The sequence below is a fragment of the Hyalella azteca genome, unplaced genomic scaffold (assembly GCF_000764305.2).
Source record: "Hyalella azteca isolate HAZT.00-mixed unplaced genomic scaffold, Hazt_2.0.2 contig12686, whole genome shotgun sequence".
NCBI lineage: Eukaryota > Metazoa > Arthropoda > Malacostraca > Amphipoda > Hyalellidae > Hyalella > Hyalella azteca.
In genome coordinates this window covers 45,311-68,442 of record NW_025942638.1, presented here as the reverse complement: position 1 = coordinate 68,442, position 23,132 = coordinate 45,311, and the positions used below count along the sequence as shown (strand labels likewise).

The following is a 23,132-nucleotide window of genomic DNA, read 5'->3' as shown; positions in this document are numbered from 1 at the left end:
GGGTTGCCCCCATTGACCCCAGGACGGAGAAAGACGTCTTCGAAGCTCTGCACAAGCAGGGGAGTTCTGGCGAGAAAGGTGAGGTTTTTGTTAATAAATAATTATTTTAGAAAGGTAAGGCTTCTTGTGTTAATTCAAAATTATGTTAGAAAAGTGAAGTTACTTGTTATACGTAATTCATATGCAGTTTATGCTCTATTCATTTAATTATTATTAGATAAATGATCTGTGATTTGATTATTAGATGACCACTGATTATTTTTAGTGCATTTTCGCATTTATGGAAAAAAAGGCGCTATTGTGCTCGTCATGTCCGTCAGTCCGTCTGTGACTTCACTCAGTCACTCACTGCAGTGAGTACTGATCTAATTTTCTGACGATCACGTAGACCATAGAAATATTTCCAATATGTGCGGGAATTTGTAGTGTTTTTTTTGTATTTAATCATGATGTAAGCAAGCTTTAATTTTCTTTACATTCTATTATTTCTGAATCTACCATAAAATTAAAATGATATTAGGTTAGGAATTTGAGCGTGCATCAAAATGAACATTGATGACGTAAATGTAACAATTCAACTGATTTTATTTATGACTAGTCAATGGCTAGGAATCCATAGTTGCAATGATTTTAATAAATGTTAATCTTCATTGATGTTACTGTTACTGTTGATTTTAATAAATGTTACTTTTCATTAATATTACTGTTACTGTTGATTTTAATAAATATTAATTTTCATTAATGGTACTGTTACTGTTGATTTTAATAAATATTAATTTTCATTAATGGTTCTGTTACTGTTGATTTTAATAAATGTTAATTTTTATTAATATTACCAGTATTGTTGATTTTAATAAATTTTAATTTTAATTAATGTCACTGTTACTGTTGATTTTAATAATGTTACTTTTAATTAATGTTACTGTTACTGTCAATTTTAATAAATGTTAATTTTCATTAAAGTTATTGTTACTGTAGATTTTAATAAATAGTTATTCTCATCAATGTTACAGTTACTGTTCATTTTAATAAATGTTAATTTTAATTAATGTTACTGTTGACTTGGTTCTAATAAACAGAAATTTTCATTAAGTACTGTTACTGTTTTTATTTTAATTAATAAATTATTTTAAATTTATTAATAATAAATGATGATTAAATATAATTAAATAATATAATATATAATAATAAATAATAATTATATAAATTTGTTTTAATAATTGTTAATTTTAATTAATGTTACCGTTCACAGTTCGGCGCTCAAAGCACTTGCGCGGTCAGCACGAGTTCCTACGTAACCATGAAGTTGTCCTGAGATCCTCCCGAGCTGGGGACGACTACGACAGAACTACGACAACCATCGACGAATTCTACGACCACCACACTAAGGGCTACGATGAACGCTCTAAGGGATACATGGATCCCCTTAAAGCTTATGATGATCGAGCTAAGGGTTATGTTGAAAGCTCCAAGGGTTATGATGTCAGACCTAAGGGTTATGAAGAACGCTCTAAGGCCTACCTTTGTCTCTTATACACATCTAGATGTGTATAAGAGACAGNCAGATATAATATTGTACTTCTGCCTTGAATCTCTAACAATTTGAGTATACTAACTACAAATAACACTCTGTGGAACTAACTTTATATTATACCTTCAGCAAATGCACCTGTGGTGCATCCATGAGTTTCAAGTAGAGGTTTCTCTGAGCAGATCAATTGAATACTGTGATGACTGCCTGTGTGAAGGGTGCCTCTATTTGTCTCCACCAGATAAACAAATATTCCCTTGCCTCCTTCTGAGCCCTGCCCATAAGAGATCCGTCTTGTTTGCACATTTGCATTAAAAATTATTTTGTGATAGTCATTTTTGGCTGAAAGAGGCTCCAGGTTGAGCCGCCCAGGCTGGACCCTCACCTAGAGTCTGGGTTCTCGTATGTGGCACAAGGTAGGGCATCCTCTAGCTACTAACTTGGGCAATTTAGCTTAGCGCTAATAATGTAGTCCTTTGTTTTAGAAGAGCAAATTGCTAGCAATTCTTAACAAATAAATGTCACTTTATTTTGAAACACATTTGTACCCTGATCTGCCTTCAGCAAATTATTTCCCTGAACATGATACTGAAATTTACACCCCAATTATGTGAGCTCTAGTTGATCAATTGATACAATGTTTATGATCCTGTATACTAATGATATTTTTCATGTGCACACAGTTGCTGGGACTTCTGCACGGACTAAATTCCTGTGCAAACGTGGGATACTGGGACTTCTGGAACAGCCAAATCCCCCTGCAGACGTGGAGCTACATGGATGCGTCTCCAAAGCTCCAATAAGCATCAAACAAACAAAAAATTTTTCTCAGTTACATGATTCATTCCGCTGAGGGATGGCCGGTGCGGTAAAGGATAGAATAGTTGAGCTGCTATTTGTGTAAACACTAAACAGAAACTATATTTTTTTACTAAATCAATTATGGCAGTAATGGCACGGGTTACTACAACAATCACTTTTATTATAGTCATAACTCGTCTCGTCACTCTCGTAGGACGTAGTAGACTAGTAGTAGCCTAGTAGGTAGGCTAATCAGTGGAATTTAAGGAGATATGGGCAAACCAGAGATTTTTTAGGCTTGGTTCAATTTCCGTCTCTAGTACTGAAGTACTCAATATTTTTATAAGGTTCTTGTGTATGATAATACTGGTATTCAAAAATCAAAATACTTGACCTAGGGTAAACGCGGTATATTCTGACACATTAAGGACGCATCAAGAAATGAAAGACTATAAAAAAAACCGTATGCGTTACGTAAGTTCTGTTGCATTCACGTGACTCTCAAAACACTTCACTACGCATCAGCAACAATGAAACGTCACAAAATGTTGCCATATTTAAACAGTTATTCACTATTTGGTAGAGCAAGGTCAACTGTCAAATTTGACACATTTTTTGATGATCTCACCAGGTGGCATGCATTGTCTCTCTTTGGATCTCAATATTTTCCCACTAGATGGCCAAGACCTAGTGTTTTTGCAGTATTTCGACACGCAAATGTATGACGTCACCAACTCACCATTTCAACCATCAATGAACGCATGGAACTAAAACAAAGCTTAATATAAAGGAAAAACTAGAGAAGTGACGCAATTACCTACGATGTTGGAATATACCGCGTTTACCCTAGTATGCTTATAGGACTCAAAAATGAACTTGAGGAAGTGCAACAAATAATGTTCTTCTTTGACACAATGAATTGTCTTTGCCCTTAGCCTAGGGCTTGCCAGGTTTTTTCATTGCCAGTATTTCTTTTGTTGAGTATTTTAAGATTTGAGTCTTTTTGAGGAGCCAAAATATCAAGTGGCTAAATGACTCAACAGACAAAATTCTTTATACTATTCTCCTCTTTTTCCATTGTCAAGACTAGCATTTTATTAATGACTAATTTTTCTTATCACTTGTATAATGCGCTTTTCAGTTAATGAACAAAAAAAGTCAAAATTGCAGTAATAGTCTTTAATTAGTCTTACAAAACATTTTATATGTCTGTGTAAATATCATTATAAAAATAAACATTATTCTAGGACTAATTTAGGTTTTTTATATTTCACATTGAGAAACTAAAGTATGTAAACTAAATTAAAATCTAAGTTCAAGTTAATATAAAATCTACAGTTTAGGTAGGGCTAACATAAGATTGTTAAAAAAACTTCTAGGAAGTTTTTTTCTCTAGCAATGAAGTGAAAAAATTACTGAATAAGCAGCCAAAAATTTAGACATGAATGCAAAAATTGCAGAATGGGCTTTGATATGAAGAAGATATTTCATGACATTGTAATAGCTCTTGCATGACTGTGGAGAAGGTTATGGGACAAAGTAATAGCTTTGATACTTTAGAATATACTACAGGATTTTTTCAGAACTCCAATCAATGTGAGTTTTTTAGGGGTTTATTTGTATTTTTTGTACTTTAATAGGTGTATTTTTGGTAGCTTCTATCTAGTATTATTGCATTCTGAAATTCAAACGTGTAGTCATTTTGATGCATTCTTTACCTGTATTTATATTAAAAATCCACTTTTTACTTTGGGATTTAAAAAAACAGGATTTTTTGAAAAACCCAGGTTTTTCAAGTAAAAAAACCAAGCCCTCTAGCTCCCTGGCAAGATACCCAGTGCAATCCTGGTTTCTATGGCCCTTGACCAATTTCTTTAATCAAAATTATGAAAACCAATGTAATTTTTCTAGTTAGTTTCAGAAGATAATTTTAAGAAGGTAGCCATGAAATTATCTTATTTATCTGCAAATTTTTGAAAATTCTGCCCAGTATTCCAACTCTATGACTTGGCAAACTCCTTCTTCATTTGCCAATATAGAATATTAGGCAGTTTTTTCTAATAATTATAGATTAAACTATCATTTCAGATGAGATTATGTAAATAAAAAACTGTAAATAAATTATGTAAATAAAATTAATTATAAATATGTATTAAAAATATGAATATATATTAGAAATATAAATATATCATTTTTCTTCAAATTTACACTATAAATTAGGCAAGGGCTAGAGGAATGGGGAGGAATGTACAATATTCCTCATTGGTCATAAAATGTGTCTGTGAGCTTCTGTGGAACACTGGAATGTCTCATTAAAATTGGTATGTTGACTTGGAGTTACCATTTCCCACTAAGATTAAAAATTTCCTACTTAATGTTGAAATATTGCTGCCCCAAAGTAACATTTCTGATAATTTTCTGAATTTTCCCTACCCTGAAATAGTTTCTAGTTTGCTACGCTGTTTGGTAAGTACAAATATAAAAGCCTTTTTAGGCTTCATGTTAGTTATACTATTTATACCTATTTTTTACTTCAATATTATTAGTAAAATTATTGAGAAACTTTATGAACTTTTAAAACATGAAAAATATTTTTTCTATATTTCTATTATTGTTCCAGTAGGTATTCATATTAAGGTAGAAAAGTGAACAAAACCAGCTTCTGGTACTATGTCGAGTGATCCGCGGCACCACTACCACCATAGCAGCACGGTTGTAGCTCCTGAGAAAAAGGTGCGTTTGTCATTACTTTTTGTATCATTAGTGTTTTGGATGTAGCAGTCCCAGGCCACACTGGATTGCCACCTTTCCATTGAAATCATATTTTTAAGTCTAATTATATCTATAAAATCCTTGATAAATATTATTTCTGCCTCTGGGTGACTCAACACACCGGTTGGAAATGTAGTTTTATTCATATTATTTCTTAAGAATTTTGAGGTATCTATGAGAAAATTTGATTGACAGATTTTGCTTAACTTTGGAACCTTCAGAATCAGGCAAATTTTGAAATGGTCAAAATGAAATGTGTGAAAAATACTAGGATGATTTTATTTTTGATTATTAAATCATCCTAATTTTGACAATAAAATCATCCTAATTTACTAGGGTGATTATATTTTTAATTTATTAGGATGATTTTAATTTTTATTGAGAAAAAATCTCAATTTTTCTCCCTTCAATTGAAATGATTTTTCAGAAAAGCCTCCCATTGTTGTATAATATCTTGCCTCTGTCAAAAAAATTCACTGGGGTAATTTACTGTTTGAGAATAATTTGTAATTATACTGGAACAACCTTGTATTATTTCATTACAATTTCTTCCAGAGTCGTTCTCACCGTCACTCGCCGAGCTCGTCTGACTCATCCGACTCTGATTCCGAGTCCTCGTCCTCCGAGTCAACCTCATCGTCATCCTCGTATCAGAGGAGATCTGATGTGGGTGGCAGCAGCAGCAGGTAAATTAGAAAATTTTAAATCAAATGCAAGGTAATTTTTTCTAATAAACACGATTTTCAACTTTGTAATCAATTATAATTTTGAAATTAGTCTACAAATTTTGTTGAAACTTGTGGTTTCCTTTTTAATTACAGGTTTGATTTTAACAGTCAGGTAAGCAAAGGTGTTTAATTAATTTTGCTATACCATAACTTTTGTATGTCACAGAACATAAATATTTGGAGATTAAAATATACTAAATTCAGGGTCAGATTACCCATCATTATTATTTACTAATAATGATAACCCCTTCACTATTAATTGTTTCAAAGATTGTGTGTGATAAGTATTATCTTAGCCAAGGTAGGTTTGTCAACTTTCTGGTTTTGCAATCGTTCTCTTGTTACCCATGCAACACAAATCACTAAATTTTTAAAAAAATTTAATATATATTTGGAAGTTGCATTTAGAATGTACATTTAGTGTGCTCAGGTCTCAGAAAACTCAAATCTAAATGATTTTGATAATTTATTTATAATTGTTAATTTTATCACTACATTTAGTGTGCTCGGGCCTCAATAAATGATCTTGATATTTAATCGATAATTGTTAATTTTATAAGTGTTTACTTTTTGTCTTAGCACATTAAGTAAACCTATTATTTGAAGATTAATTTACATGGTAATTATTAGTTTCAAATAATTGTGTTGTTGCAGGCTCAACTACAGCAAACGTGATGACAAGAAGCGCAGCCGTGTGAAGGGAAGTCGTAAAGGCAGTTCATCAGTTGCCGGTGAAAGGTCAAAGGCTAAGAAAGCAAAATCAGCATCGTGAGTTTATTTAGTGATTTTACAGTTCTTTTTGTATGTAAATATTTTGGATTTAAAATATTAAATGTATTATGTTCATGTTGCTTGCATGGTTTTATTTGATAAGATTGAGCTCTAAAGAGAGCTCTTTATTGCTGTGTTTTGATGAACAACTGATTTTTATTATCATATTTTTTGGGTAATTATTATCCCTAAGCTGTGCCTAATTTTGCCTGTACTATTCCTCGTATTTTCTTTGGTAAGGTTTAATTATTATTATTATTCTGTACTATATTATTATAATATTATTATTAAATTATATTATTATTATTATTTTGTTCTTTTTTATTTTATTTGGTAATTTTTAGTTCCAAAGACTCTTGTTTTTAGTAACTTATTTGGTAAAAGCTAATCTTATTACTCCAATTAATCCATTTATCCAATTCATTATCTTTATTAATCCATTTACTTTATTGATCTGTTATCTTTATTAACCTACTATATTCATTAATCTATTATCTGTATTAATCTATTATCTGTTTTAATCAATTACCTTTATTAACCCATCAACTTCATTAACCCATCAACTTCATTAACCCATCAACTTCATTAACCCATCAACTTTATTAATCCATTATCTTCATTAATCCATTATCTACTTCATTAACCCATCAACTTTATTAATCCATTATCTTCATTAATCCATTATCTCTATCGCAGTCACAAGCGCAGCAGCAGCTCTAAAGGCAGAAGCAGTCACAAGCTGCACTCCAGTCGCAAGGAGTACAAGGATTACGAGTACAATTCTTCTGCCAGCAAGGTCTGCTTACTTAACTTCTGCCTTGAACAACATTCAATAATATATTACACTTAATTCTTTAATATTACACTTGATATTTTATTTATTTATTTTCAATTTATTTTTGATTTATTTATATGATTTTTTTAAAATCATTGTGGAGCTTTTCCTCAAGCCATCGGGGTAGTGTAACCATTTTTCTTCAATAAAAAAAATTAAAAATTCCCCTGTATGTACTGGTACTGTAATGAAGCACACTCTACCACTCATTCAGATGATGTATATATTTCTGTTTGATTTAAACTGTGTCAAATGTTGAAATTGAATATTTTATTCAATTAAATTTTATTTTTTGAAATCTTGAAGCAGAAATTGTTTTAAAATTTTATCATGCCTTGAATTCTCTTTGCTATGACTAGGAATGCAAAAGAAAGCAAAAATAAGACTCGGCTCTGGTCCTATAAAATAATGGTAGTTTGTTTGAAAATGAAGAAATACTTTGTTTGTTTGTAGTAATTTTATCTTAAATAAAGCAAGACCATGAATGTTAAAGGAAATAGAAAGTATAATTTTACGAAATTTTACCATGACTTCAGGTTCATGGCAGCAGCAGTCACCACACTCTGGTCGCCTCGGAAGCTGCTTCCCCACACTCACCCTCATCATCATCTCACCATCACCACCACCACCATCACCACCACCACCATCGGCCCTCTAAGCATGCTTCAGGTTCCTCAAATCTTGCGGAAGCCGCTATACCGTCTTCATCCGGTCGACGAACTGAAGACGGATCTCCGCATTGCTCTTCATCCGGCATCCGCAAAAGCCACAAATCATCCCCACAGTCCCGCAGTAAAAGAAGCCGTCACAAATCCTCTTCTCGGGATGAAAAAGATGCTACTGGACATTTCCGCTACCGAGATGACGAAGTTACGCAAATGCTCCCCATATCCCCAACCCGGTACGCTGGGGATCCTTTAGATCCTTATGACCCCTACGCTCACCATCCCCACTCCGTTCCCCTGGAGCACTACCCCCAGAGTGGTGGTACCCGCAGCCACTCTGGTGCCCGGAAGAGGGAGCGCAGCCCCAAGCCCCACTCCAGTTCACGGGTTGCCCCCATTGACCCCAGGACGGAGAAAGACGTCTTCGAAGCTCTGCACAAGCAGGGGAGTTCTGGCGAGAAAGGTGAGGTTTTTGTTAATAAATAATTATTTTAGAAAGGTAAGGCTTCTTGTGTTAATTCAAAATTATGTTAGAAAAGTGAAGTTACTTGTTATACGTAATTCATATGCAGTTTATGCTCTATTCATTTAATTATTATTAGATAAATGATCTGTGATTTGATTATTAGATGACCACTGATTATTTTTAGTGCATTTTCGCATTTATGGAAAAAAAGGCGCTATTGTGCTCGTCATGTCCGTCAGTCCGTCTGTGACTTCACTCAGTCACTCACTGCAGTGAGTACTGATCTAATTTTCTGACGATCACGTAGACCATAGAAATATTTCCAATATGTGCGGGAATTTGTAGTGTTTTTTTTGTATTTAATCATGATGTAAGCAAGCTTTAATTTTCTTTACATTCTATTATTTCTGAATCTACCATAAAATTAAAATGATATTAGGTTAGGAATTTGAGCGTGCATCAAAATGAACATTGATGACGTAAATGTAACAATTCAACTGATTTTATTTATGACTAGTCAATGGCTAGGAATCCATAGTTGCAATGATTTTAATAAATGTTAATCTTCATTGATGTTACTGTTACTGTTGATTTTAATAAATGTTACTTTTCATTAATATTACTGTTACTGTTGATTTTAATAAATATTAATTTTCATTAATGGTACTGTTACTGTTGATTTTAATAAATATTAATTTTCATTAATGGTTCTGTTACTGTTGATTTTAATAAATGTTAATTTTTATTAATATTACCAGTATTGTTGATTTTAATAAATTTTAATTTTAATTAATGTCACTGTTACTGTTGATTTTAATAATGTTACTTTTAATTAATGTTACTGTTACTGTCAATTTTAATAAATGTTAATTTTCATTAAAGTTATTGTTACTGTAGATTTTAATAAATAGTTATTCTCATCAATGTTACAGTTACTGTTCATTTTAATAAATGTTAATTTTAATTAATGTTACTGTTGACTTGGTTCTAATAAACAGAAATTTTCATTAAGTACTGNCCCCCTTACAGGTAATTAGTTATAATAGAAAAAATAATATAAATATCTTTAATAAAAAATAACAAAATAAATAACTTTATTTGCCTGAATACTAATAGAAAGAGTAATAAAATAATTAACGTTAATAAAAAAAGTATTTAATATGAGTTCATAGCCTGGATTATAATAAAAATAATTATAAAATGAATAACTTTAATTAAATAATGTTCAATTAATACATAGCCTGGATAATGATAAAAAAATAAATTGAATAACTTTGATAAAAAATATATAATATTAGTACTTCATAACCTGAATAATAATAAAAAAATAATAAAATGGATAAATTTAATAAAAATATGAATAATAATAGTTCATATCCTGAATAATTATAAAAAAAGTAAAAAATAAATAACTTTTTAAAAAAATATATAATATTAGTTCATTAGTTCATTGCCTGAATAAGATCTAAGTGTCATAATGGTTTATATATAATATATAGCAATTGAATGTTATAGTTTATATATAACTTACGACAAATAAAACTAATAATGAAGTTAGAATTGTTGCAAAAGTGTAAACCAAATTTTAAATTGCAATATTAAATATTGTATGCAAAATCAACGATGTCTAAATAAACAGTGTATTTAGTATTATCAATAATATGAATAGGTACTCATGAATTATTTAATAAAAATATTTTCTATTAATTGACCTATTATTATCAATCTCAAATATATATTGAAATATATTATTATCAACTCAAACCTATTATTATCAATAAGATGAATACTAATGAGTTATTTAATAATTTATTATTAAACTAAAGCCGATTATTATGAATAAGACGAATACTCATGAATTATTTAAAAAAATTTATTTTTTTCCATTCATTAGACTCAACAAACTCAACCTGCACCACAACCTCCCACCACCACGGAGGGTGGTGGCTTACACACCACCACCACCACCACCACCACCAATGATAACAATGATAACAACAAAGCAGATAAGCAGAACACTGATAAAGATAACAGCAAAACATTAGTTCAGGTCGATGACCTCGGTGACCTCAGCGACTTCAGTGATGACACGGATGACCTCCTCAACAGAGATGTGGGTTGCCTTCTTATTTATGTGATTTAATTATTAATTATATTTTGGTATATGTAATTTAATTAATAATTATATTTCTCTCCTCTTATTTATATAATTCATTTAATAATTTTATTTCGTTATGTTTCTCGTTTTATTTCATTGTATTTCTCTTTTTATTTCATCATAATTCTCTCTTTTTTTGATTATGTGTCTATTTTTATTTCAGTATATTTCTCTTTTTATTTCATTATGTTTCTCGATTTATTTCATTATATTTCTTTTTATGTCATTATATTTCTCTTTTTATGTCATTATATTTCTCGTTTTATTTCATTATGTTTCTCTTTTTATTTTATTATATATCTCTTTTCATTTAATTATATTTCCCTTCTTATTTCATTATGTTTCTCTTTTTATTGCATTATATCTCTCTTCTTATTTCATTATAATTCTCTTTATTTCAGGATGTTTCTCGTTTTATTTCAATATATTTCTCTTTTTATTTCATTATGTTTCTCTTTTTATTTCATAATATTTCTTTTTTATTTCAGTATGTTTCTTGTTTTATTTCAATATATTTCTCTTTTTATTTTATTATATATCTCTTTTTATTTCATTATTTTTCTTTTTATTTAATTATATTTCTCTTTATTTCATTATATTTCTCTTTGTATTTCATTATATTTTTCTTTTCATTTCATAATATATCTATTTGTATTTATTTTCAATTACAAATTTGAATTCGTCCACTAACATGGAAAATTTTATTTTTACTAAAAATTGTTACTAATTTTTTTCTGAATATTTTTCTGAAGATCCCATCAAACATGAAAATAGTATGAATTTTTAAGAGATTTGCAGAAAGAATTAATTTTATTTTTCAACGTGAATTTTTTTCATCAACGTGAAATTTGAAATATACCAAAAATGCTACAAAAACTTCCTGGTATTTTTCTAGACAATTTTTTACAGTATTAACTGCAGTCAGTTAAAAAGTACTGTAGCAGCTGTAACTGCAGCTGTAGCAGCTGTAACTGCCACTACAACTGCTACGGCAGTGGACGCTGCCATTACTTCCCTTAATAATGGCAAGTGTCCAGCCGTTGTAGTGGCATTAAAGTTATTTAATTTTTTTACTTCTATAAAATTTAGTTTATAATGTTTATATATTATATTATGTTATCTAACTATGTATCAACTTACGATCTTTAGTCGTTATTTTATTATTTTGTTGTTTCGATGTTTAATTAATAATACGTTGACATATTTTAACATTTGACTTTATATTTATTTGGATTTATCATCTATGCTGGTTATTTTATATGTAAGTATACAGGGCTAATGCAATTAATGTAGGAATTTTTATTAAATTTATTTATTCTAAATTTTGTGCTTGTTTCTCAAGAATGGAAGATTTAAATTTCTACACTGTATTTCTTGGAACAAATTATTTAATTATTATTAATTGATAAAAGTTATTGATTAAAAATAATAGAGAATATTTTAGTAAATTGAGTGCATATAATTTTTTTTATTAGCTGAAGAAAAAAATCGTGTGTTTTCTATGCGTTTTTTGTTACTTCAGTGTTGGCGTTAATACAGACGCCACATATTCTGTATTTTTGCACTTGTATGTTGTGTTGACTGACGCGTGTTAGGTTATTAGTCTCGTTTATGTTGTATAAAATTTCTGTTTAAATTTCTCGAAACGTTCATCTGCATATTCTGAAATGTTGTGGTACACATTTTAAAATTTATAAACGTTCAGTTATATTTTATTGTACGTTTGTTTGTATTTTCATAAAAATTCGTTAATTATATTCCGATCATAATTATGTTTTTCTATCATTAAAAACGTTAATTAAAAATTTTCGGAACGTTTTTCAATATTATAGCAAACTTTTGTTCATATTTTCAAACAAATTTGCTTGCATCTTCATTAATTATTTCGTATTATTATATTATTATTTTAATTTTCAGAAACGGTACTGAGTGTTATCATAAACATACATAGTTTCAAATATTTTTGTCTGTATCTTCGTTAATGTATGTTTGTACCTCAAAAAAAGTTCATTTACATTTTCAGAAACATTTATTTGCGCGTTCAGAAACGTTTGTTTTTGTCTTCACAAAAAAACGTGTATTTTCAAAAACGTTTGTTTGTATCTTCACAAAAACGTGTTATTTCAGAAACGTTTGTTTGTATCTTCATAAAAACGTGTATTTTCAGAAACTTTTGTTTGTATCTTCACAAAAACGTGTATTTTCAGGAACGTTTGTTTGTATCTTCACAAAAACGTGTATTTTCAGAAACGTTTGTTTGTATCTTCACAAAAAAGTGTATTATCAAAAACCTTTGTTTGTATCTTCACAAAAACGTATATTTTCAGAAACGTTTGTAACGTTTGTTTGTATCTTCACAAAAACGTGTATTTTCAGAAACGTTTGTTTGTATCTTCACAAAAACGTTTATTTTCAAGAACGTTTGTTTGTATCTTCTTAAAAACGTGTATTTTCAGAAACGCTTGTTTGTCTCTTCATAAAAACGTGTATTTTCAGGAACGTTTGTTTTTTATCTTCACAAAAACGTGTATTTTCAGAAACGTTTTTTTGTTTCTTCACAAAAACGTGTTTTTTCAGAAACGTTTGTTTGTATCTTCACAAAAATTTGAATTTTCATAAACGTTTGTTTGTATCTTCTCGAAAACGTGTATTTTCAGAAACGTTTGTTTGTATCTTCACAAAAACGTGTATTTTCAGAAACGTTTGTTTGTATCTACACAAAAACGTGTATTTTCAGAAACGTTTGTTTGATCTTCACAAAAACGTGCATTTTCAGCCCCCATTGACCCCAGGACGGAGAAAGACGTCTTCGAAGCTCTGCACAAGCAGGGGAGTTCTGGCGAGAAAGGTGAGGTTTTTGTTAATTAATAATTATTTTAGAAAGGTGAGGTTTTTTGTATTAATTCATAATTATTTTAGAAAGGGGAGGCTTCTTGTGTTAATTCATAATCATTTTAGAAAGGTGAGGCTTTTGTGTTAATTCATATGCAGTTATTGCTCTATTCATTAAATTATTTCTAGTAAATGATCTGTGATTCGATTATTAGATGGCCATTGCGATTCTATTTTTTAATGATCAAATAGACAATAGAAATATTTTCAATACGTGCAAGAATTTTTAGTCTTTTTTGCTTGTATATAATTTTAATAGGTAGTTCTGGCGATAAAGGTGAGGTTTTTGTGTTGATTCATAATTTTAGAAAGGTAAGGTTTCTTGTGTTAATTCATAATCATTTTAGAAAGTTAAGACTTCTTGTGTTAATTCATAATAATTTAGAAAGGTGAGGCTTCTTGTGTTAATTCATATGCAGTTTATGCTCTATTCATTGAATAAATTTTAGTAAATGCTCTGTAATTCGATTATTAAATGACCACTGCGATTATTTTTTTATGATCATGTAGACCATAGAAATATTTTCAATATGTGCGAGAATTTTTAGTCTTTTTTTGTTTGTATATAATCATGATGTAAGCAAGCTTTAATTTTCATTACATTCTATTATTTCTGAACCTACCATAAAATTAAAATGATATTAGGTTAGGAATTTGATCGTGCATCAAAATGAACATTGATGACGTAAATGTAACAATTCAACTGATTTTATTTATGACTAGTCAATGGCTAGGAATCCATATGCAATGATTTTTAATAAATGTTAATCTTCATTGATGTTACTGTTGCTGTTGATTTTAATAAATGTTAATTTTCATTACTGTTACTGTTGATTTTAATAAATGTTAATTTTCATTAATGTTTCCATTACTGTTGATTTTAATAAATGTAAATTTTCATTACTGCTACTGTTATTGTCAATTTCAATAAATGTTAATACTAATTAATGTTCCTTTCACAGTTGATTTTTAATAAATTTTAATAATAATTAATGTTACTTTCACAGTTGATTTTAATAAATGTTACTTTTCATTAATATTGTACTCTTACTGTTGATTTTAATAATTATTAATTTTCAATAATGGTACTGTTACTGCTGATTTTAATAAATGTTAAATTTTATTACCCATTCTTGTTGATTTTAATACAGTTGATTTTAATAAATTGTAATTTTAATCAATGTTACTATTACTATTCATTTTAATAAATATCAATTTCTTTAATGTTACCGTTCACAGTTCGGCGCTCAAAGCACTTGCGCGGTCAGCACGAGTTCCTACGTAACCATGAAGTTGTCCTGAGATCCTCCCGAGCTGGGGACGACTACGACAGAACTACGACAACCATCGACGAATTCTACGACCACCACACTAAGGGCTACGATGAACGCTCTAAGGGATACATGGATCCCCTTAAAGCTTATGATGATCGAGCTAAGGGTTATGTTGAAAGCTCCAAGGGTTATGATGTCAGACCTAAGGGTTATGAAGAACGCTCTAAGGCCTACCTTGATCCAGCTAAGGTGTATGATGACCGTGCTAAGGGTTACATGGAGCCTCCTAAGGGTTATGATGATAGGAATAAGGGGTATGGTGAGCCCTCCAAGAGCTATGACCCACGTGATAAGGACTATGAACAACATCACAGAGACTATGATGAACACAGTAAGGGCTTCTTGGATCATCATAAAGGGCTCGCTAAGGCCCGCTCCAGCGGCTACGACAGCTATCCTGGTATGTTGGCCCTTCTATTTATTTGTATAATTAAAATCCTTTCAATTATTAATTTTATAATTAAAATGTTTAATTTCCATCAAGTCATGCTTCATGAAGATCACATTTATGAATTCTTATAACATTAATGTTTAATTTCTATCAAGTCATGCTGCATGAAAATCATATTTATAAATTCTTTTAATAATAATGTTTAATTTGCATCAAGTTATGCTTCATGAAGATGAAATTCATAAATTTTTATTCCATGTCTACTCAAATTTCCCAATATGGTAACTAAATTATAATTTTAATAACAAATTAATTTTTATGTTACAGAGAGGCGCATGGATACTCTTTACTCCCCAGCCTATGACAAATCATCAGACAAGTACTATGACAAATCAACTGACAAGTACTATGACAAATCAACAGACAAGTACTATGACAAATCAACAGACAAATACTATGACAAAATACCTGACAAGTATCATGACAAGATCCCTGACAAGCTCTACGGTGACAAAGATCCCGAAAAAGTCTATAGACAATCTACCGACAAACTGTCGTATGACAAGAACTATGCAGGTAAGTATGACAAGTACGAGGATGTTGATCCGTCAACTTCATTGTCGCAGAAACAAACATACGACAAAGATGTTTTGACGCACGACAAGGCTTATGACAAGACGTTTGACAAGAAGCATAGGCGGGAGAAGCGTCTTGGCAGCTATGGGGAGCCTGGGGATAGGCAGGCCGGTCGAGGAATGGACGAACGCATCCCCTGTGCTAGGAGGTACGGGGAATAATTTTTACAATGATACTAATGAGTCAAGAGGTATGGGGAATATTTCTTTAAGATGATACTAATGAGCTAGGAGGTATGAGAAAAATTCCTTTATGATGCTACTAATGAGCTAGGAGGAATGGCGAATATTTTTAGGATACTACTAATGAGCTAGGAGGAATGGGGATTATTCCTTTAGGATGCTACTAATGATCATATTAGGATTTGATGTCGACTTCAATTCTTGGCCTTGTACATCTTGAATTTATTCCTGAAAGGTGAAAAAGAGTGCGAGTAAGTTTTTGTTTTACTTAAACATCAGGACGATGTAAATATTTGGCCTATAACATAGAACTGGTTATATTGTAGCCTCTAATATAATTTTATTTATTGGATATTATGTTATATATTATTATAATATATATTATATTATATATGAATAATATTATTTATAATATATTATATTGTAGTAATGTCACTAGATTGCTTGAATTGCAGATTCACTAGAAATTTGAAAGCGAAGAAAACTCCATAAAAATTCAGAATTTCTCTATTGAAAACGTTTCGGAGACCAGCTCCATTGTCAGTTCGATAAATCTAGAACACAAATACAGTAAAAAAATTAATAAAGTTTGGAGTCATAAGAAAAACAACAAAAAACAACAGAAGTTAAAACCTAAATTTACAGGCAAAGGGCAGAATAATAAAGAAATACCTATCTATTCACAATTTCTAATGGATAAGAACTGTAGGCAGCATTTAAACTAGGCTTCTCTTTAAAGATATACAATGATTCCAAAATGCGCAGATCGGAAGCACCAGAACTATAAGCTAAAACCTTAAAGTCAGTGTCGGACACCGGAACGTTGCACTGTTCGGCGTGAGTGCGCACAGCCAAATGAGGAGGGCGCGACAGTAACTGCCCAGTCCTATAACTCCTCCCTCTATGCTCAGCGACCCTAGTGTAAACGTTGCGTGCCGTCATCCCAACGTACGCAGATGCACATCGTGCACAACTAAATTTATAAACTAGGGACAATCGCATGTGAGAGATTGCAGCCTCTGATATTGTATCAAATTGCCTTTTAAAGTAAAATATATTGATGTAACAAGCGTATTTATTTACCTGATTTAAACGCTCCAAAATATGACTTTAAAATATTTTTTTTTCAATGTTTACAGGGAAGAAGATAACTGGCCCTCGCCCGAAGAGCTGCTACCACCACCCCACCACACCGACTATCACCACCAGCACCGCAGCTCTCGCTCACCACCACCAATTTCTTCTCACCACCCACACCACCTACCTCCTCACATGGCTGAACACCACCCTGGTGGTGGTGTTCAACCTCGGTTGAGTGACCCGAAAATGATGACTCACTTACATCATCAACCACCACCAAATTCCACGCTTGCTCCACCACAACAACCACCACCACAACCACCACCAACACATGGTTTACCGCCATCTCACCACCCGCATCATCAACCACCACCAGGCATGCAACCACAAAATCCACTTAACCAGCATCCACCACAACCAATGCACCACCAACCACCACCACCATCACAACCTATACAACCACACCAAACCATGCACCAACTACCACCACCACCACCAACCATGAGTCAACCACCACCATCAAACACCGCACCACCACCACCACACAACCACCAGTTCGCAACCATGTCCCAATTCAACCAACCACCACCGAACATCCAACCCCTCAACATCCGTGGTCCCGCTGGGGGACCAAACATCCGTGGGCCCATGGGGGGTCCGGGACAGCTGGGGCCCCCTGGCCCCATGGGGGTGCCATACCGGGGACGGGCTGGGGACTGGGCCACGGGACCGCTGCCGCCGCAACAGTGGGACCGGCCCAACAGGATCAACAGGTCCTGTTCTATGGGACTTTTGGGACTCCAATGGAACTTTTGGGACTCCAATGGGACTTTTGGGACTTTAATGGGACTTGAGACTTCAATGGGACTTTTGGGACTTCGATGGGACTTTTATGGGACTTGGGACTTCAATGGGACTTTAGGAGGACTTTAATAAGAATTTAATGGGGCTTTTGGGACTTCAATGGGACTTTTCTATACTATTTATTAAGCTTGAAAGAATTGATGATAAATGAAATTATTTCGAAAACGTTGCAAAATGTCATAATTCAACTGTTCATGAAAAAATTGTAAGGTTGACCTGGAATATTATTAATACATGTTGATATTGAGTGTCGTAAAATGATTATATAACTAAGGTTTATATAATACCGTTATTGTAACCTTATAACCTTGTAATATTTACCTTACAATACAATTATTATAATATTTAACTGTCAAGAGCAGTGAGTCTAGGTTAACATGGAAAAGTTAGTAATTCAGTGCACTTATTGAAGAATTGATTAAAACATACATAAACGTCTTTGATTTTACTTAAATTTATGGTTTTATTTGCTCATTAGATGAATTAGTTTTAATAATTGATGGAATTTATTCATAATTCATTAACCTTAATTGATTGTCAGGAAATATAAGTTGAATGATATGCATAATATATATAATTAATTTTTATATAATTATATGATTAACAATTTTGTGATTAACAATTATATAATTAACAATTTTATGATTAACAATTATATAGTTAACTATTATATAATTAACAATTTTATGATAACCAGTTATATAATTAACAATTATATAATTAATAATTGAATAAATTATAATTATAATTGTGACTGAATAATTAATTGTAATTAATTAACAATTTTATGATTAACAATTATATAGTTAATAATTATATAAATAATAATTTTATGATTACCAATTATATAATTAATAATTAAATAATCAATAATTATATAAATAATAATTTTATGATAACCAATTATATAATTAATAATTAAATAATCAATAATTATATAATTAACAATTATCTAATTAATAATTCTACGATCAGGTCAGAAGACTTCAGTGAGGCTGGTGGCTGGAGTGGCTCAAGCGTGGCTGCTGAAGTGGCTGATGTGGCTAGTGGCCAGGCTGACGGTGGCATGTGGCTAAACAAACGCCACATGCATGCCATCCCGCCACAGCCACATGACAATCCTGCATGGCAACATGCCAGGTAAATGCCATGTCTATGTTGCTCATGTCTATGTAGACATGAGATCTGTGTACATTACCTGTATACATTATCTGTGTACATTACCTGTGTTCATTATCTGTGTACTACACAGGCCGGGACTGCGGGAGGCCGGCGCCATGATGCACCAGGACCCACACAGCGGTAGGTTCTCTGTATATTGCTGTGTAGTGACTATACAATGTAGGTATATATATATTGACTATACAATGTATATTAGTTATACAATCTGTGTATTGACTATACAATGTATATTAGGTACACAATCTGTGTATTGACTATACAATGTATATTAGGTACACAATCTGTGTATTGACTATACAATGTATATTAGGTATACAATGTATGTATTGACTATACAATGTATATTAGGTACACAATCTGTGTATTGACTATACAATGTATATTAGGTACACAATCTGTGTATTGACTATACAATGTATATTAGGTATACAATGTATGTATTGACTATACAATGTATATTAGGTATACAATGTATGTATTGACTATACAATGTATATTAGGTATACAGTGTATGTATAGACTATACAATGTATATTAGGTATATTATCTCATCAGATGAAATTAACTAAATTTTATTCCATATAATAAAACACGGGTTATAATTAATTATGATTATCAATTAATTGAAATAGAAACTGCTGTTACTGTTGCTACTGTTACTGTCACTCCTGTTACTGCTGCTACAGTAACTACTGCTACAGTATCTACTGCTACTGTTACTGCTACTGTATCTACTGTCACTGAGACTGTAACTGCCGATACGTCATTTGCTGCAGTGAGAACTTCAATTTTTTTCAATTCGGAAATTTTTTTCAAAATTTGCAATTTTTTTTATTCGGAAGCAAAGCGGGATATTTTTCGTTAAGTCCCCATTTTTATGTTAAAAAATTTGAGTTTGAAAATATAAATGCAGGATTTCATGAAGAAAGTTTGGGAAAAAGAAATGGAAAGTTGATGAAAATAGTTTGAAAAAATTTAGAGAAAGTTGGTTTCAAAGCATGAATGAATGATTTTTAAGTAATTAATTAAACTAAGTTGATTAATTGAAGAATGAATAACATTTACTCAATAAATAATGAATATATATTGATTTGTTTTATATCCGTTGTAAAAATATATGTAATATATGTTAGTAAAATATAATACATGTTTATATATATTAGTTGCCTATATCGATCTTAAAAAATATAGTTTGAATCAATATTTAATATTTCGACAAACTAAATGTTAAATATTTCAAAAGCAGTTTATTCTTTCAGGCTGAAGCAACTGAAAATGAAGGAGGTACTGTAGCAGCTGTAACTGCAGCTGTAGCAGCTGTAACTGCCACTACAACTGCTACGGCAGTGGACGCTGCCATTACTTCCCTTAATAATGGCAAGTGTCTAGCCATTTTAGTGGCATTAAAGTTATTTAATTTTGTTACTTCTATAAAATTTAGTTCATATTATGTNAATAATTATATTTTGGTATATGTAATTTAATTAATAATTGTATTTCTCTCCTCTTATTTATATATAATTCATTTAATAATTTTATTTTGTTATGTTTCTCGTTTTATTTCATCATATTTCTTTTTTATTTCATTAAATTTCTCTTTTTATGTCATTATATTTCTCGTTTTATTTCATATTTCTTTTTTATTTCATTATATTTCTCTTTTTATTTCATTATGTTTCTCGATTTATTTCATATTTCTTTTTTATTTCATTAAATTTCTCTTTTTATGTCATTATATTTCTCTTTTTATTTCAATAGATTTTTTTTTATTTCATTATATTTCTTTTTTATTTCATTATATTTCTCTTCTTATTTCATTAGGTTTTTCTTTTATTATATTTCTTATTTTTGTCTCTTTATATTTCTCGTTTTATTTCTTTTCAATTCCAAGTTTGAATTTGTTCACTAACAAAGAAAATTTTTCTGAATATTTCTTTGAAGATCACATCAAATGTGAAAAAATAGAAAAATTTAAGAGATTTGCAGAAACAATTTGATTTTTTGTATAAAATTCAATTTATTTCAATTTTCACGATCATTAACTTGAAATATGAAATATGCAAAAAATGCTACAAAAAAATTCCTGATATTTTTCTCGAAAACTTTTTTCGAGATCAACTGCGTCAGTCAAAAATAATTGATGTGAAATTTTATTTTTCGGCATTTTTCTTAAATTTTTAAATGATTATTCTGTGTGGTAATGATTATTTTTATAGTTAGTAATGAATTTGAAATTCAAATGCTGAAGATAAAAGCTTTTCTGTATAATTTGTATCAATTGATCTGTATTTATGTAGATAAATTGTCAATCAACACGTTCATGGGACTTGCAAATATCAAAATAAATGGTTTAAATTATTAAAAAAGATACTAATCATAATTAAATTGGCAAAAATAATGATCTAATAATTGTTATTTTATTATTGTTAAATTTAATAATTTTTTAATAATACTTTATTTCAAACAGGGAAACACAGCAACAGGGCCTGATGAAACTGCTGTTACTGTTGCTACTGTTACTGTCACTCCTGTTACTGCTGCTACAGTAACTGCTGCTACTGTAACTACTGCTACAGTATCTACTGTCACTGAAACTGTAACTGCCGATACGTCATTTGCTGCAGTGAGAAATTCAACTTTTTTTCTATTCGGAATTTTTTTTTCTAAATTTGTAATATTTTTCTAAAAAATTCTAAAAATTCAAAATTTTCAGAATTCTAAAAATTCTAAATTCAGAAGCAAAGCAATAAATTTTTCATTAAGTCTCTCATTTTTATGTTAAAAAAATTTAAGTTTTGAGTTTGAAAATATAAATGCAAGATTTTTTGAAGAAAGTTTGAGAGAAACAAATGGAAAAGTTTATGGCAATGATGAAGTTGATGAAAATAGCTTGAAAAAATTCAGGTTTATGATAAAATTGGTTTCAAAACATGAATAAATGATTTGTAAAGGAATTAATAAACTAAGTTGATTAATAGATGAATGAATCACAATTACTCAATAAATAATGAACACATATTATTTTGTTTTATATCTGTTGTAAAAATGAAGTGTACAGTAATATATGTTAGTAAAGTATAATATGTGTGTATACCTATATATATATATATTAGTTACCTATGGAAAATAAAATTTACAAATTTTTTCTATTTTCAAAAAAATTTGCTTGCATATTTATTAATGTTTCTTCGTGTTTTAAGAAAAATTTTATTTTAATTTTCAGTAATAATAATGAATGTTTTCATAAACATATGTACATAGTTTCAAATATTTTTTGTTTGTATCTTCCTTAATGCTTGTTTGTACTTTAAAAAAATGTAGTTTCAATATATATTGAATATTTAAAAATTAGTTTATTCTTTCAGGCTGAAGCAGCTGAAATTGAAGGTAGTACTGTAGCAGCTGTAACTGCAGCTGTAGCAGCTGTAACTGCCACTACAACTGCTACGGCAGTGGAAGCTGCCACTACTTCCCTTAATAATGGCAAGTGTCCAGCCGTTGTAGTGGCATTAAAGTTATTTAATTTTTTTACTTCTATAAAATTTAGTTTATAATGTTTATATATTATATCTGTCTCTTATACACATCTAGATGTGTATAAGAGACAGGTGTAGNAAACGTGTATTTTCAGAAACGTTTGTTTGTATCTTCACAAAAACGTGTATTTTCAAAAACGTTTGTTTGTATCTTCACAAAAACGTGTTTTTTCAGAAACGTTTGTTTGTATCTTCACAAAAACGGGTATTTTTCAGAAACGTTTGAGGAGGAAGAGACGATGGACTTGGAGGAAATCAGCGACGACGATCTAGAGGACGAGCGACAGGCTAAGTTCAGTGAGTTCTGA

At 30.7% G+C, this 23,132-nt stretch overlaps 1 protein-coding gene across 1 annotated transcript; it reads left to right on the top strand.

The window, feature by feature from the left end:
- Positions 1-11: 11 nt before the first annotated feature.
- LOC108668884 (nascent polypeptide-associated complex subunit alpha, muscle-specific form) lies at positions 12-23,132 on the top strand. The gene is made up of 10 exons (XM_047883357.1): positions 12-78; positions 1,253-1,515; positions 15,122-15,353; positions 15,672-16,128; positions 17,302-18,015; positions 19,082-19,246; positions 19,359-19,408; positions 19,921-20,063; positions 20,548-20,665; positions 23,041-23,132. Exons 2-10 carry the CDS (start codon positions 1,417-1,419, stop codon positions 23,130-23,132), a joined length of 2,070 nt encoding a protein of 689 aa, XP_047739313.1. The 5' UTR covers positions 12-78; positions 1,253-1,416.

What these genes read in the sequence shown, in the direction of transcription:
- LOC108668884 (XM_047883357.1), top strand. Translation starts at nt 1,417, where the DNA reads ATGGATCCCCTTAAAGCTTATGATGATCGAGCTAAGGGTTATGTTGAA. An exon ending in CGCATCCCCTGTGCTAGGAG is followed by an intron (nt 16,129 to 17,301) that starts GTACGGGGAATA and finishes CAATGTTTACAG; the next exon opens with GGAAGAAGATAACTGGCCCT. An exon ending in CCTGCATGGCAACATGCCAG is followed by an intron (nt 19,247 to 19,358) that starts GTAAATGCCATG and finishes TGTACTACACAG; the next exon opens with GCCGGGACTGCGGGAGGCCG.